The sequence below is a fragment of the Canis lupus genome, chromosome 34 (assembly GCF_011100685.1).
Source record: "Canis lupus familiaris isolate Mischka breed German Shepherd chromosome 34, alternate assembly UU_Cfam_GSD_1.0, whole genome shotgun sequence".
NCBI classification, from domain to species: domain Eukaryota; kingdom Metazoa; phylum Chordata; class Mammalia; order Carnivora; family Canidae; genus Canis; species Canis lupus.
The window spans coordinates 20888993-20905909 of NC_049255.1; the positions used below are offsets into that span (position 1 = coordinate 20888993).

Sequence of the window (16917 nt, forward strand, 5' to 3'; positions counted from 1 at the left end):
TACTGACTTTTAGATAAAGGGGAAAGATAGTGAAACACCTCCAAAGTTTAGAAAAAAGTATTATTTAAATCTTTGTTGCTTGTTTTATTATTTTATCTTTCTAAAGATTAAAAAAATATTAGAGAGAGAGAGAGCATGAGCAGGGGATTGGGCAGAGGAAGAGGGAGAAAGCAGACTGCTGGCTGAGCAGGGAGCCCGACACGGGGCTTGATCCCAGGACTGTGAAAGCTCAGCTCAGTTTTGAGCTGAAAGCAGACACAACCAACTGAGCCACCCAGGCGTCCCTATTGCTTGTTTAAAGAAAGAAAATATTGCTAAGGGACATGAATTCTGAACTTTAGTATGCCATCAGCTACTTCTGATCTTTAAGTCAGTTAGCACCTCAGTCTCTCAAATTTTCTACCACTAAAATAGTATGTTAAAACTTGTCTCTTCCTTCAGTATCATTCATTGATTAGCAAACATTGACCAAGAGCCAGGCTCTGGGTTAATTGGCAAAAGAGATTTAGGGACTGAAGCAACATGATTTAAAGATTAATATAGATGCTCTAAGACAATTATTTTCAACCCTTCAATCAGAACACACACAAAAAGATTCCTCAGATAAGTCTAGCATATAGGTAGTCTTGAAAATTATACTTTAAGCTTATAGTACTTGGTGTTAGATGATGCCATGGAATGATTGGTTGGTTGGTTTTAAATTTTGATGATCTATGTAAATGTTTAAAGAAGTGTACGATATTGACTTTAGGAAAGAAGAAAAACTTGAGCAAACACTAGTTAGTTCTATTTTTGTGGCTGACAATGACTTGTCATTCACACAGTATCTTTAGAGAAGCTTAGTGGCTTTTAAAAAAAATAATAAATCTCACTTTACATGTAGCCCTGTTTTCTCACCTGCAGAGGAAAGGTCTTGGTCATCATATGGCCTTTTGTGGCTGTTTGTGCTCTGTTGTGCTTTGCTTAGTTTGGTCAGATTCTTGGCTTCATCAGTATGGGATCCTGTGGCTCATGATGGTTATTTGGTGGAACAGAGTAGAGAAGACATTATGGCTGAGATCCAGGAGCTAGGAATGGAGATAAGAGCAAAATCTACTTTGGATTGTGATGTGTGTGTGTGTGTGTGTGTGTGTGTGTGTGTGTGTGTTTCTCTCCAAACAGGAAAGTGGTACCATGATGAAGACCACGGATTTGAGGTTGAAGATCTGTGTCCAGGCTTCAGCTCTGCTCCTTGTCAGTATGTGTATCTTTGAGCAAATTATTTAACTCTTCTAGTCTTACCTTTCCTGATCTGCTGAATGTGCAGAATGATGACCCTACCTTGTATAATAGTCAAGACTGTTAGAAAATTGCTTGGCGTATAGTAAGTCCTCAATAAACTCTTGCTATTTATTGTCAGGCCGTGGCATTTTTGTACCCATTGAACAGCTAGGAGGAGAAGACCGAGAGCGTGGAGAGAGGACAATAAGTGAAGCTCTTTAGGTTCTTCTTCATCGCTTTGCATGTGACAACAGTTCCTGAAAGTCCAGTGCTCAGGGGGCCCAGCTCTCAGCCTCCCTCCAGCAGTAGGCATTTCACTCAGACCAGGCCCATTTCTCTTGTTTGCCTCTCTTGTGATGGTGTTTGCGTATTTTTGCAGCCCCTGTGGAGATCTTCCCTTTCACTTCTTGCTTTCGCAATGATTGTCAGCTTATAGTGAAACTGACCTAGAACCAGAGGAAGTAAGAGCAGGGTGAGTTTTGGTCCAGCAAAACCAGCTCTCACCACTACTTATCTTTGTGTTTATGTTGGTCGTTCTTGAAGAAGCTGAGAAACCCCAACTGACATGTGCTAGTTCATCTGTTCACTAACCTTGTGAGCTTTCTTCAAACCCATGTATCAACATAAAGGGCTGTAATTCAGGTTTCAGAGAAGGAAAGCACTGTAGAGTATTAGAGCTGATTGGGACTTTACAGACATTCATTTTGCAAATGAGTATCCTCTGTTGTTAAAGGTCACAATGGCCAACTTGAGACTAGAACTGTGGACCTGGAGACTCTATGTCTGTGCAGTTGTGTTTATCATCTTCCTTAGATCCATCCTGAACTGGTTCATGTTTCATATATAGAGTTTTTTCTCTTGTTGGATGACTGTTCAAAGATTAAAGTTCTAGCTTCTTATTTCTCTGCAGAAAACCTTTAAAAAGCAAGCTCAATTTATCTTCCAAACCTTTTCCCCAAATACTCTCCATAAGTCCCTCATTTTAGTACAACTGGTCTGTTCCCTGTCCTATGGAAAGACCTTGCTTCTTCCTTGAGCTTACATTATTTCCAGGCATTATCTTTGTTGCTCCATTTATCTTTCTGAACCAGCCAGCTTTCAAAGTCCTTGGCAGGGGCAACCCCTCCCTATGCTAGCTCCTGTCACACACCCCAGTTCTTTTTGTATGCTGTGTATTGCTTTCTTTCTCTTTTCACATATATAAATATCTCTTCTGCAGGTAGGCTTTAAGCTTCTTGAGTACAGGATGAGAATCTGATTCATCTCAGTACAGGATGAGAATCTGATTCATCTGGAGCTCAGATGCCAGGCAAATAAAGTTATTCATTCATTAAATTAACAGATATTTTTATTGAGTGTCTATCATGTATTAGGCCCTGGGACTTGAGAGTGATAATTCTTTATGCTCTTAAGGATCCAAGAGTTTAGTTTGGGATCTAGGCAAGCAGAGACAGGGTAATGTATTCCGTTACTCTGAGTACAGTATTCCAGGTGAAGACAATATTACACTTAAACTGGATGATAGAAAACATGAGTTATGTCTTTAAAGATTAGTGGGAAGTGATGATGCTCAGGATCTAAATGCTGCACGGTAGATATCATTTTTAATTGAGAGGTAGCTAGATGGAAATGGAGGGAGAGCAAACCTAGAAGAATTGGATAAATTTCTGTCAGAATATTGAAACTAACCTCACAAGAAGCATAAGGCGGCTGCAGCTATCATAGAAGTTACTGGAAATATGATTAAGATCTATTATTAAAGAAAGTATCACATCCAAACTTTACACTAAGTTCTGATAAACTTTTACAGATCAGATAATTCTAATCTCATCATTATTGAACAAATCCAAACAGTAGAAATGGATGTAGAACCCTCATATGAAACCTAATAATGATAAGGAAAACAATTAGAGAAACAACACTATAGAATGATCTTACTCACGATTCTGTGTACAAAAATTCTCTATAAAATACCATGTTTGATTCATCACATATCAAAATACTGTAACTGTGACTTAGTAGGATTTTTTCTAGAAATGCAGAGATGGTTCAATATCTGGATTTCTATCAACATGATTCATTACATTGCTAAGGTAACGGAGAGAAATAGAGATGACTGTTTCAGTGGAGGCTTAAGAAGGGAGATATAGACATTCTAAAGAGGGATGAGTAGCTGAAAAGATCAACATTCATCCATCTGCTCCTTTATCTGTAATATAGCTTTCTAGAGGCTTCCTAGCCAGGCATTGTGCTCATTTAATGAGACTACTCGGAAGCTGCCGCGTTATTGGGTCAGTCCATGTAGATTGCTTAAGTGTGATACAAGTACTAAAGAACCTGGAATTAAGCTACTTATTTTTTGGGGGGGTGGGTGGTGAGTTAGGGACATGTTCACAGCATCAGAGACATTTGAGCTGGGTCAAGATAAAAACAATAGGGCTTGGTAGAAAGTGAAGGGATGGAAATGGCAGTGTAGATGGTGGGCGCAGCAGGAGTAAGGCTGTGGGGTCAGGAGCATTCATTACAAATTTTGTGAATTGTGTCACTGGACCATGGTGGACACATAGAGGAATGGTACAGGAGATGCCATTGAGTTCATCTGCAGACAGATAGATGGCCAGACCCTGGTACTCTCAAGAGGTGGAACTGAGGGTATCTCCATGGGGAGGGCATTATCAGGGTAATATGAGGTATTGGGGGTAACTGTAAAGATGAGTCAATTATTTGCATATCGATGCTTAAGTTTTCATTTTTTTATACTTTCCCAGAAGTTGCCTGTTCTTTTATATCTGTGGCATATCTGAAAAAGCCAGGATTCTACAGTCAATTGGCAATGTAGAATTGATCTGGAAATGTGCCTCTTTGCTTTAGAAATCACTGCATCCTATATTAACCCATTTTTTTAAAGTTTCTATTTTGGAATAACTTCAGATTTATAGAAAAGTTGCAAGGATGATATTAACCCATTTTTAAAATGTACAAATAAAATTTATACTGCAAATGTGCATGGCACATGAAAGTTTTCAAATCTTTATTTTATCCTACTTGGTGCTGACCTATGCTCACTTTAGTCATGTTGAAAGCAGAACAGACACTTTCATCCCCTTTCAGTAGAAGACTAAGACTCAATTAAAAAAAATACATACACAAAACCTAGTGTTTCTCAATCCTTAAGAGATGTGCTTTTTTTTTTTTTTTTTTTTTTTTTAATCTTCTTAAATGATTATACATGTGCAGCCGGGGTTGAGAACAATGAGTAAACCAGATTCATGGTTGTTTTCTATGTTGGTTTTGTGCTGGGCCTTCGTGGTGATTTTAGGAATATGTAAAATACGGTCCTTGCCCTTTCAAGGAACCCACAGCTTAACAAGTGTCTGTACCTTGCCTGTGCACACGGTACAAGGGAGGAAGAAGAAAGGCAGGGCCCTGCAACCAGAGTGAAAGTCCCTGTCTCCACTGGCTTCAGTAACAGAAGTCTCCGGATCCCTAGGTTAGAGCCTTCCTCTTTGATCCGAGTCATCCCCTTTCACTGGAAAACTACACTCCAACTCCAACAGTTTTCTTTCTCTTCCTTTGCATACCACTATATAGGACATAAAACCCTTTAGTAGTGTTAGCTCATCGGTTGTCTTAAAACTCGGGAGTTAGGGAGAACAAGGCTTTGTCTTAATTTCAAGGGAGTTGGGGTACCCGAGGCAGTGCTGTGGGGGAGGGGGCTGGCTATTCAAGGTCAGGGCCCTCCCCCCATGCTACCTTAGCCAACGCCCTGCCCCATCCCTCTTTGTCACCCTGTCTCTCCCTGGCCTTTATTTTTCCCTGCATTTCCAGTGTTCTTTGTCTTTACAGACATCTGGAGGTAATCATGTAGCCCTCTCAATTAATTCAGTTCAATTAATAAATTACTGGGTGGATTTGGGGCTGGGAGCCGGTGCAGGGTGCCTTCCGGGCCTCCCTGTGCTGGAGAGCTGTTGCAATCAGGCTTGGAGAGCCCTCCTCCTCGGCAAGCCTTCTGGGAGGCTCAGCCCCAGCCTGCAGGCTGCCTGGAGGGGTGACTGGCTTACCCTGACATGCAAGACAGCATGTTTCTTTCCTCTTACAGTGCATTGTAATATGATCAGAACTGCACTTTGGCTGGGCTGCTTTGCCCGATCTTAGTTTAGTTTTTCACAGATGTTCTCTAGTCCTGGGGGGCTGACCTGTTCATCACAGGTGTTGAATATTGCTAGTCCTTAGCTACTAAGTGCCAGTGTGGTCCTAGGCTTTGTGCAAACAGGGTCCTCCCTTCTCCCACCATTTGCAGGTGCCCCTGGGTGGGGAGCATAACTGCCCCTACAGAGGTATCATCTGAAAGCATCTTGATGGGAGCCGGTTAGGCCATTGTTTCAAGAATAAACTTCTGGTGCTTCCTTGAAGCTGACTGATGAAGTTCAGGTTCCCCAGGCTAGAGTGCAAAGCTGTGTGTACTTTGGTTCCATCCCATGTTTTACTTGTTTGCTAGCTACTTCTCCTTCTTCCCTCCCCAGAACACCAAAGTGTTCTTTGCTGCCCATGGTGCCACGTTGTTGACCTGGTTCAGGCCGACCTCTGCTCAGCACTCAGGGCCCCGTCTCAGGGACATCTCATTAATGAGATCTGCATTCTGTGCCCAGCCGGAAGTAATCTTACCTTTTTTTCTGCATCCCAGAAACACTTTTATTTATTTTGATCCCTCTTAGGCAGTATCACCTCACTTAGGTAACTTAATCATGATTTACTTGATGTGTGGTATCCCTTTTAATAGGTTATTAATAAAAGTGAAGATTTTTTCCAGCCTTGCTGGGATCAGAGTCTCCTCCCATAGAAACTTCTTCTGGGGGTGCCTGGGTGGCTCAGTGGTTGAGCATCTGCCTTCGGCTTAGGTCATGATCCTGAGGTCCCGGGATTGAGTCCCTCATTGGGCTCCCTGAAGGGAGCATTCTTCTGCATCTGTGTCTCTGCCTCTCTCTCTGTATCTCTCATGAATAAATAAATAAAATCTTTTTTTAAAAAAAGAAAGTTCTTCAGGTTAGGGACCATTTCTTATCATATCTATTTCCTGAAGAGTGTTAGACACTGAATAGGTAATTGTCAGAAGAGGTGCTCAAGATTGGATTGTGCTATTTTCTCCTCCAGTGAAAGTCAGTTTTTCTTCATCTTCCTCCTTCTATTCCTCCTCTCTTTCACTTTTTCTCTCTTTGTCCTCCTTCTCAGAGAGCTTTGTCAAGGTTTCACTAAGTATGGATTAAGATGGAAAGAATGTGGAACTGAGGCCGGTTGCCTCCATTTTCATGCTTTTGTGAACCGACTGTGTTTATTTCTTTCTAGTTCCAGATTCCAACGATGTCTCACCCATCTTGGCTGCCACCCAAAAGCACCGGTGAACCCCTTGGCCATGTGCCTGCTCGGATGGAGACCACCCATGCCTTTGGGACCCCCAGCATTTCGGTGTCCACACAGCAACCACCCAAGAAGTTTGCACCAGTAGTTGCTCCAAAGCCCAAGTACAACCCATACAAGCAGCCTGGTGGTGAAGGTAAGTGGGAGGATTTTAGAGTCGGGAATCCGAAGTGGGAGAGTTCAATATAATAAAAGCGATTTATTTTCATGATGTTTTGTCGGGAAAAAGTAGCTCAAGAATTCATTGTGCTTATCATAGTTAATAGACTGTCAGAGTCAAAAGAAACATCTAGAAACCACCAAAGCCAACATTTCTTTTAGGGATAAAGAAAGTGAGACCTCTTAGGGGTTCTACAGCTGTGGTTATTCAGTGACTTAGGGCTGTAGCTGAAACTAGAACCCTGGTCTCTTCATTCATCTCAGTTCCCTTCTACTCTGTTATCTCCCACCCCATCCCATTGTCTTGTGGAGACTGTGTGCCACCCAGTTGCCCCTCCCTCTTGATGTTAGACATGTGTCCCCATGTGCTGCCAAGAAGTGCTCTGATGGGAAACTCATTTGAAGTGAGGCACCTGGAATTGTGAAGACTAAAATTGTTAGGACTCACCTAGGCTGCTGTAGCATAAAGTTGTCTGGAGAGCTGTGTGAGATCTGCATTTGTTGAAAGTGTCAGGCAGATGTGAGCGAAGCCTAGTTCTAGGGGTTGTAACAGCAGAACATTCAATTCGCATAAAGCGGAGTTGGATGAGCCACGTGAGCTCCGCATCTCAGGTGTGCGTGTACCTGTGTGTTCACACATTGAGCCTCACAGGCAGCATGAGGAGTGCTGTACTGTTTGGTTGAAGAGTTTCCATATTTTTACCAATCAGTGTCAGCAGCTCATCCAAATCTGCGAAACGATGACTTATAACTGACAACAGAGGAGAAACGGTAAACTTCTGGACGCTGAGAGTGAAGAGACAGTGAAAGGAGATTGAGCACCCCTTTCTCTGTTTTCTCCCTCCCCCCTCCCCCCAATTCCCCCCCCCCCCAAAAAAAAAAGACCTTACGTTACCCTCGCCAGGCATGATGTATCTTATTACTTCTTGGGTGACATGAGTGTGTTTCTTTCCGCAGTGGTTGTGAGACTCTTTCACACTCTGTGGTATAGTTCAGCCTGTCTCTTTTCCTCCTAGTCCTCTCCCTGCCCCCAGGAAACACTTAACTCTTGGTATTCTCATTAGAATTGAAGGACTTCTGGAGTCAAGGCCTCACCCAGGTATCTGGTTTGTGTGAGGGGGCTGGACGCATAGACAGGTGGTAGGGAAGTCAGGCATCAGCGTGCACTCCAGAGCTGGGGCCATGGATCTTTGGGAATTCTTTTTTCCAGAGAAGGCAACAGCAAGACCATCAGAGAGCTACTGTGGAAAAACAGGAAGTGGCACTCTTGGTGCTCTACTAATCCCCATGGCAGTGTCTGAGTTTTACAGACCTTGAAGGAAATTCTCTCTACAGTCAGTCCAAGACTTAGCAGTACTGGTTTTCTTTGTTCTTCAGTGGTGGCACTTTAGTGATTGCAGGACTCATGTTGGGATTTGGAAGAGAATCTCCCCTCACCAGGACAGGAGAGACCATAGGTTGGCTTCCTTATTTGTTTTCTCAATATTTTCCCTGCTTTGCTTACTGGGGGATGGTTATTTTGTCTCCTCATCTTTGGGGAGAGCTGAAGTCAACTTCCTTCTAACATGAAAGGAAGAAGATAGGTTTCCTCCTGGAGCAGGAGGCAAATGTATGGGGAAGGCTTAGTCATTGTGATGACCGCCCCCCACCTGAGGGGTGACATGGGGGCAGGTCCTATATCAAGTAGGCTAATCCATGACATATGGGAGACCGAGGAGCATGTCGTGGTCTCCTTTCAGACTCCTTCATCCTGAATGCTGTGACCTGCAGTGGGTTGGCCCCTTGGGTGACTGGCTCTCTGCTCTTGAGATGCCCTGCTCTCCTTACTGGATTCTGTGAGGTTTGCTCACTGCCTGTCTCGTTCTCTGGGGACCCTGACAGCCTGTGCAAAACTCTGTAGCCCACAGCCATTTGCTCTTTCTCAGCATTCCACCTCCATCCATTTTGTCACCTGTCAACATCCTACTTGGGTTGCCCTCTCCAAAATGGCCAGAGATGGCCTACATCCGAAGTAATCATTCCCTTCCCTGGGGTTCCAGGTACATCTGATTCTGTGACTCTCACGTTTCTGCTTTTTTTTTTCCTGCTCTTGCTCTGTCATTGTTCAGCACGTCGTAGTCTATGTGAGATTCTGTGCTGCTTCACTATCATTTTATGTCCGCCTCATAGAATCCTATGAGGTAAGTGTATGTTCTTCCCGTGGAAAATGGGAAATGGGAGTTTAGGGAGGAGAGGTGACATTCTCTATGGTTTTGTGGCTCTTCAGTTTCTGAAGCAAGGCTGTTGTCCTTACCCAGGTGCTGTACTGCTTGTTCTTCTCTCTTGGCATATGTGGCATGCACGCCCCATGTGATGGGGATACTTCCTTGTAAGAATGTAAGCTTTGTTTCCCCATTTAAGCAACAAGACATGGTTTCTCACTCGTCCTTATGTTCCTCTTGGCTCCTATTATGCTACTGTGTTTTTGGTAGGAAGGATTGTGTATGGTCAAATGTATGTCTGTATGTTCTCATGTATGTATATATTTGGATGGATGGCGGATGGCTGGATGGGTGAGTGCTCTGCTCAGTGATTCTTCTCTTGCGATAAACAGTTTGGAATGTGGCATCCGCCTTTGAAGCAACTCAGTCTCATTTAATTTCTGAAGTCTTGATTCTTTCTTGCAATTCTGCCAATCTCTCTCTCTCTCTCTTTTTTTAATATAACCTTTTTTGAATACGTGAAAGAAGAAATTTCCCTTGCATATATACATTTTAAAGATAAATATGGGGAAAGGTTCATGGATATTCAGACTTTGTTTTTAAATGAAGCTGCATCTCTTCATCTGCTCAGTATTATGACATGATATTTGTTGGAAGTGTGAGGTTTGCTTTACTTTCTATTTAATTTAAATGTTAGGAAAAAAAGAAAAATAATTTAAATGTTAGTGCATTCTCTGCTATGCTAAACACTTTCATCATTTGTGTTCGTTTTTGTTTAAATCTTTATACATTTTTTTAAAAGTTTATAAACATTTTCCTTTTCTTTCTTCTTCTTTTTTTTTTGGGGGGGGGGGACAGGGGTATCCATTTTGAATGTCCTGTGCCATTAGCGAAGTCCCCAGACAGTAGGTAACACGGTTTTTATGTACTGAAGATGCCAGGGTCGTATGCCTCAGCTCACCTGTTCTTTGCCACTAGTAATGCTCTCCTCCATTTCTTGCCCCTGGAGTCTTTTCCCTCATAACTTGGTTCAGAGCCTGACGTCTACGAAGCTTACCTGCAAAGACATAAGAGTTAGAATTAGCAGAAAAGATACAGTCTACCTCTCTCTGGTGTAAATGTGAGAAGCACAGGGCAGAGGGTAGAAGTTATTTGCTCAGAGGTATGTGGTCTGCTCAGGGCTGAGCTCGGGTCCTCTCTGTCTGAGTCCAGAGTCATACAGGACCTTGGACCGTATTCTAGTGAGGACTCTTTCTCACTATGCCATAACCTCTTTATCTACCTCATAGAGTTCTTAGCACGATGTGCCTTCCTTGTAAAAGAGCCTGTCTCCTTCAGTGGGCCAGGAGCTCTTGGAGGCAGGGATGCCTGACTCATGCCTTTACTCCTGCTGATACCCAGCAGGATACCTGTCATATCCTAGGTACTCTGTAATGTTCCGGGTTATGCTTAAGCCCCATAGCAAAGTAAACCTGCTTCTTCAGGCACAGATCCCCGCTGCACAGCTACCTATCAGGTGTTAGGGTTCTATAGCTCCACCTACCTGTTTGGATTGTTTTTACCCTCCTGTACTCACTCCTTAAGCTTTTTAGTCCAGGAGTTGTTAAACCACTGCTGCCTGGAAGCTTTCTTTCTTTAAAGATTTATTTATTCATGAGAGACACACACACAGAGAGAGAGGCAGAGACACAGGCAGAGGGAGAAGCAGGCTCCATGCGGGGAGCCCAACGTGGGACTCGATCCCGGGTCTCCAGGATCACGCCCTGGGCTGAAGGCGGCGCTAAACTGCTGAGCCACCTGGGCTGCCCTGCCTGGAAGCTTTCAATTCTGTTTCTTACCTTGGCATTAATAATGTCTGCAATGTCTGGGGTTTGCTTTCTCATTTTTAAATTCTTTTTTTTAAAAATTTTATTTGTTTATTCATGAGAGACACAGAGAGAGAGGCAGCAGGGAGCCTGCTGCGGAACTCGATCCCAGGACCCTGGGACCACGATCTGAGCTGAAGGCAGACACTCAACCACTGACCACTCAGGTGCCCCTCATTTTTAAATTCTAAGAGTGGCTAAGTACCCACATGTTTGCACATCAGCTTATATTTATGGGATCCCATATGTCATGATTTCTCCCTCTTTTTAAAAATTTGTTTATTTATTTAAGTAATCTCTACACCCAGCTTGGGGCTCAAACCCATAACCCCGAAATCCAGAGTCAGGCTCTCCCAACTGAGATTGCTGGGAGTCCCACTGTCATAATTTCCTTTTACAATGTATTCTGCTAATAACCTTTCTCTAAAGGGCTTTGGCACACTGAGAAGTGGGGGCTCTTTTTCCCAGTTACTTGCTCTTTAGGCCTTAAAATACTTGTGTTTTGCTACCATTTTTCTCAGACTTTCCACAGATATTCTTTAAGAATTTGTATTTCCTCAGTCCTCTCTGAGTGACCCTGCATTTCCAAATGCCTTCTCGTGTTTGGTACTATATGATTATGAGCCCATATATCTTTTTTATTGTTTTGCCTTCTTACGAAGTTTTTACTGTTAAATGCCTGTATCATTTTTTTTTTATTTTTTTTTTTCTTTTTTCTTTTTTTTTTTTTGTGGGATGGTTGCTATGTATGTATGATTTTGTCTCATTATCTTCTATTTTAGACTGATGAGGACAACAAGATAATGCATTTTTTTTTCTGGTCTTTCAAGTACTAGCCAGTAATGTTCTGTATCCTATAATCTGGGTCTTCTGTCTTCTCCAAATTTGCAAGAACAAAACCAAACCAAAAACATAAAGCCTTAGACTTTGATGGCAGGACAGGGTATATAGATCTTTCTTTTTCTATTCTTGGTAGATACCAGTGAGCTTTCCTACTTTGCTAATACATTATTTTCTTGAGATGGTTCTGAAAATTTCCTGTCATTACAACTTTGGGAATTGGAAATACATACACACACACACACACACACACACACACACACGTACACACAGTCTTTTTCTCTTTTAATACTCTGGTCGAATGAAATGTGATAATTACAGTAAATTCTCATACAGAATCACTTGTAATATTTCCAAATTTTAAGTTTTGGGTTGTCTTGTAGCCTGAAGTTTATTTTCTCCAATTTCTAAAGTTCCTTTGAAAAATATATTTTTTAAAGATTTTACTTATTTATTCGCAAGAGACATAGAGAGAGAGTCAGACACAACACAGGCAGAGAGAGAAGCAGGCTCCCTGCAGGGAACCTGATGCGGGACTGGATCCCAGGACTCCAGGATCATACCTGAGCCAAAGGCAGAGGCTCAACCACTGAGCCACTCAGGCGTCCTGAAAAACATTTTTTATAGAAGATTTTTAGAAAAATCTACTGCCTAGGGTACAAATTCAAGGGGACTGTTTCAGTAGAATCCCTTTGTATTCGTACAGCACTTTATAGTTTATCCTATACTTCCATACTCACTGTCATTTCATTCTACAAGGGTGATTCCTGCCATGGCTCTCTGAGTAAGTTACAACAGATGTGATTGACATTTTGCCAAGCGGTAAACTACTAGAAGTGAAAGAACTTATTTATTTGCCTCGCAGTCAGTAAAATAATAGAGCCAACCTCTACTTTTCATGTCTGGGGCTCTTACTGATGTTAAAGGGTTCTATTTATTGGAAGTTGGGATAGTCAGCTTCCTCAACTCTAACTCCATTACTTTATTATTACATGATTCTTCTTGGAATTAATTTCAAAATGGTTGCTCTTCTCATAAACAATTTCTACATATATTGCCTTCTACACTTGTAGGTAAATACATGTAAGACTTCTGCTTTCGAGCTTTGCCTACATTGGCTCACCGAGACGTGAAAAATACAATCAGAATAAATGAAGTGAATTCTATTCAGTGAAGGTTCTAAACCTGGAAATTCGTGATTAGAACTCTCCATGCTTTCTGCTCCCCTGAGGTTATTCATCCGTTTCATGGAGGCAAATAGTTACAGGCAGTTTGCTAATCTCCAGTAGACGGAGGAGCTAGAACAAAATGCCGTCACATGTAACAGAACCCCCCATGGAGGAGAAGGCAGCCAGTCTTCCTTCATTTCTGCCTTCATGACAGAGCCATTCTTCATGCATTAATTACAAAGTCTTGGAGTGGCAGAACTAGAAGAGTTTGACGATCATGTATTCCAGTTCTTCCATTTGTCAGATGTGAAAACTCTGTCTAAGAGGGAAGGGAATGGCTTCTCAAGTGTATCCAAGGGTTGGGGGCTGAGCTGGGGTCCACGTCCAGGATTCCCACATGTGCTCATCCCACTGCATCTCTATTGTCTCTGATTGGAAGAGGCAAGACAGGCTTGGCTCCTAGGAATCGATGAGTCGTGGATCATTGATACTTTGTAGATAAGTAGCCAGTAGTGGTGTGAAGTGATGTAAACTGGTTTGGTTGGACATACTTATTTTCTCAACAAAAGCTAAAATGTGAGGGAAACAGATGGCCACCAATGGCAATATAGTTAAATAACATAGCATGGGTTTTCCCTACCATTTTTTGTGTTTAACCTACAGGCAAATTTGGTGCAGCTTCTGTTCTTATGGTTAGTAAACTTTGTGTGTGTGTGTGTGTGAAAACAGAATAGTAAGTGGCAGAAAATGGAGGAGTACCAGTTGTGAACTCTGAACAGTCATAGCTAAGTATTTATTTATTTGTTTGTTTGTTTATTTAAAGATTTTATTTATTTATTCATGAGAGAGAGAGAGAGAGAGAGAGAGGCAGAGACACAGGCAGAGGGAGAAGCAGGCTCCATGCAGGGAGCCTGATGTAGGACTCGATCCTGGGTGTCCGGGATCACGCCCTGAGCTGAAGACAGGTGCTCAACCGCTGAGCCACCCAGGCATCCCATAGCTAAGTATTTAAACTCACGGTGTGCTAGCTTGTCTCTGGAGTCCTGTAGTTTCTGTGCCCTGCTGTGAAACAGGTGAATCTGGCCTGCGACTTTGCAGGTACAAATGGGGAACATCTTCTTTCTGTGGTCCTGACAGTCTCATTAAGTTGCCAGCAATCACACAAGAGCAATTGCAGCTTCTTAGACATTTGTTATAATTATGCATGGTCTGTCATAAGGACAGTCACAAAGTCACTGAAACATCAGGAACTCTAATGAGGCTTGGGTTTGACTGGCATGCCCCTTTTCTGGTACAGGGTAAGCATGTTGAGCCTCATCTATCACTGCAGAATGCTGTACATGAGTTTTAATTCTCAGACCCTTGGCAGAGGGGGAAGGGGGTACAAGCTGTTCATTCATTAAAGGGTCAAATAATAATTGTATTAATTTGATCTTCACATCACATATTCCTGAAGAGAAAAGAATTTGTAATTTCTTGGGTGACATTAGATTTTACCAAATATTCACAAGCCTTATTGACACTCCAAAAAGCCAAGGTTCATGCTGACTTGGGGGTCAGGGTATTTACAGTCAAGCTCAGGGTTCACCACCTGAACTTGATAATGACAGTTTTCTATTCCACATTTCTTTAATTTATAAAATTAGCTGGAGATATTAATTACCTTACAAGGTTGTTTGAGCATCGAATATAATGATGATTATGAAGATTTTTAAAAAGATTTATTTATTCATGAGGGACACAGAAAGAGAGAGAGAGAGAGAGAGAGAGAGGCAGAGACATAGGCAGAGGGAGAAGCAGGCTCCCCATGGGGAGCTTGATTCAGGACTCTCTCCTAGGACCCCGGGATCAGGACCTGAGCTGAAGGCAAATGCTCAACCACTGAGCCACCCAGGCTCCCCTGAAAATGTTTTATAAGCTAGAAAATACATTACAACTCTAAGGAATTGCTCTGGTGTGCTTATTCAACAATCATTTACTTAAAACAGATTTTGTGCCAAGCTCTCTTCTAGGGGCTGAATGAATGGAAATGAACAAAACAGGGATTAATTCTTGCCTTCATGGAATGTGCTTCTTGCTATAATAAAGATAACTAATTGTTTTTATTCATAATAAGTAATATTGAAAAAATAGTATTTTCACTAATACATTTCTGGGAGGTGTCAAGCCTTTGCCCTAGGAGTGCTGTAAATAACAAATAAAATTGCTGAATTGAAGGCAAGGGTTATTACCCCAGTTTTAAGGGATCCAAGGTCAGTGGCTTATTCAGTATTACAGAATAGTGAGTGGTTGATCCTCTGGATTCCTTCTATGGTTACCACAGTTCTGTGTTGCTGATGTGTTTTGAGTGACTTGTTTAGAAGCTCCAGTGATAGAATTAATTTATGTGGACAGAGTGGATCAGATGTTTTAGAACAAAGAGAAGTTTGTTTATTGTCAACAAAATTTCTTTTATTTTGTAACCTGTCAGCGTCATCAAGTGTGGAAGTAAATTCCTTAAGAAGGTAGTGGACTTCCAGAATGGTGAATAATGCTAGGTTTTTTGGTGAAGTGCTCTTTAATCTTCTTTGTGTTTAAATTCTATAAATTTATAGTATTATTGTCACTCCATATTTTAAATTTAAACATAGCTTAATTTCTTTTTTGAAGATAAAAGTAAATATAGAAATGCAATAAAACATAACTACACATCTATTAAAAAGCTAAGATTTAAAAAAAAAGGCTGGTAAAGATGTGGAGAAACTGGATCACTGCTGGTAAGAGTATGTCAAATGGTATAACCACTCTATAAAACTCTTTGGCAGCTTTTTTCCCCACATGTACCAACCATATGATTCAGCAGTTGCACTCCTGGAGGTTCAGTTCAGAGACATGAAAAGTTATGTTCACACAGAAACCTGTACGTGAATGTTCACAGCAAATTTTTTCGTAATGACAAGATACTAAAAACAATCCAAATGTCCTTCAATGGATAAATGTTTCAACAAACTCTGGTACCTCCAAACAATGCAGTGATACTGTTCATCAATAAAAAGGAATCAACTATTGATACATGCGACAACCCAGATTGACCTCAAGGGCATTATGCTTGATGAAAAAAGCAGTCAATCTCAAAAGGTTGCATATACCGTATGATTCCATTTATAAGACATTCTTGAGATGACAAACTCTAGAGATGGAGAACAGATTAGTGGTTGCTAGGGAACAGGAATGAGGGATGGAGCAGGGCAGGGAGTGGGTGTTCATACCAAGAAAAAGCAACAGGGAGTCTTTTCGTGTTGGTGGAGCAGTTCTGTATCTTGGTTGTGGTGGTAGTTGGGTGACTATACATGGGATCAAATTGCATAGAACTGTATACACACACAGATGAATGTAGGTAAAAAAAATGGTGAAAATGGAGTAAGAGCTAGCTAATAGTAATACAACAATGTGCATTTCCTGGTTTCCATTTTGTGTTCTGCCTGTATTGGATGCTACCATTGGAAGATGCTGGATGAGTGGTACCTGGGAGTCTAAGAACTTCAGTTCTTATAACTTTCTATGAATCTATATTTCAAAGTAAAAAGTTTAATAATAAGAAAAATACATACATACAGATTTCTACATGATTAATAAGAAAAATACATACATACAGATTTCTACATGATTTCTTCTCTTAAGTGCCATCTTACATGGACACTGAATTGTCTGCACCATACTTTGATGATTACTGTTATAATGTATGGTTTAAACATTAGTTTTCAAAGCAGACCAGTCATTAGAAAGATTTGGAGAACATTTTTTTAGATATATTTATTTATTTGAGAGAAAGAGATAAAGAAAGCATGAGTGGAGGGGAGGGGCAGAGGGAGAAGGACAGAGAGAGAATCTCAAGCCGACTCCCCACTGAGTGAGGAGCCTGATGCAGGGCTCAATACATGACCCTGAGATTATGACCTGAGCTGAAACCAGGAGTTGGACATTTAACTGACTGAGCCACCCCCGTACCCTGGGGAACATTTTTTAAAA

General features: G+C 41.6%; 1 protein-coding gene across 9 annotated transcripts in view; it reads left to right on the top strand.

Annotated features, from left to right (window-relative positions):
* The window catches only part of LOC478670 (LIM domain containing preferred translocation partner in lipoma), a 603162-nt gene that overhangs the window by 148546 nt on the left and 437699 nt on the right, over positions 1-16917 (top strand). For all 9 annotated transcript variants that reach the window (XM_038583676.1, XM_038583674.1, XM_038583673.1 and 6 more), the window contains one exon: positions 6604-6811. In XM_038583676.1, the coding sequence (XP_038439604.1) occupies positions 6619-6811 (193 nt within the window). In that variant the 5' untranslated portion in view covers positions 6604-6618. The remainder of the gene's footprint in view (positions 1-6603; positions 6812-16917) is intronic.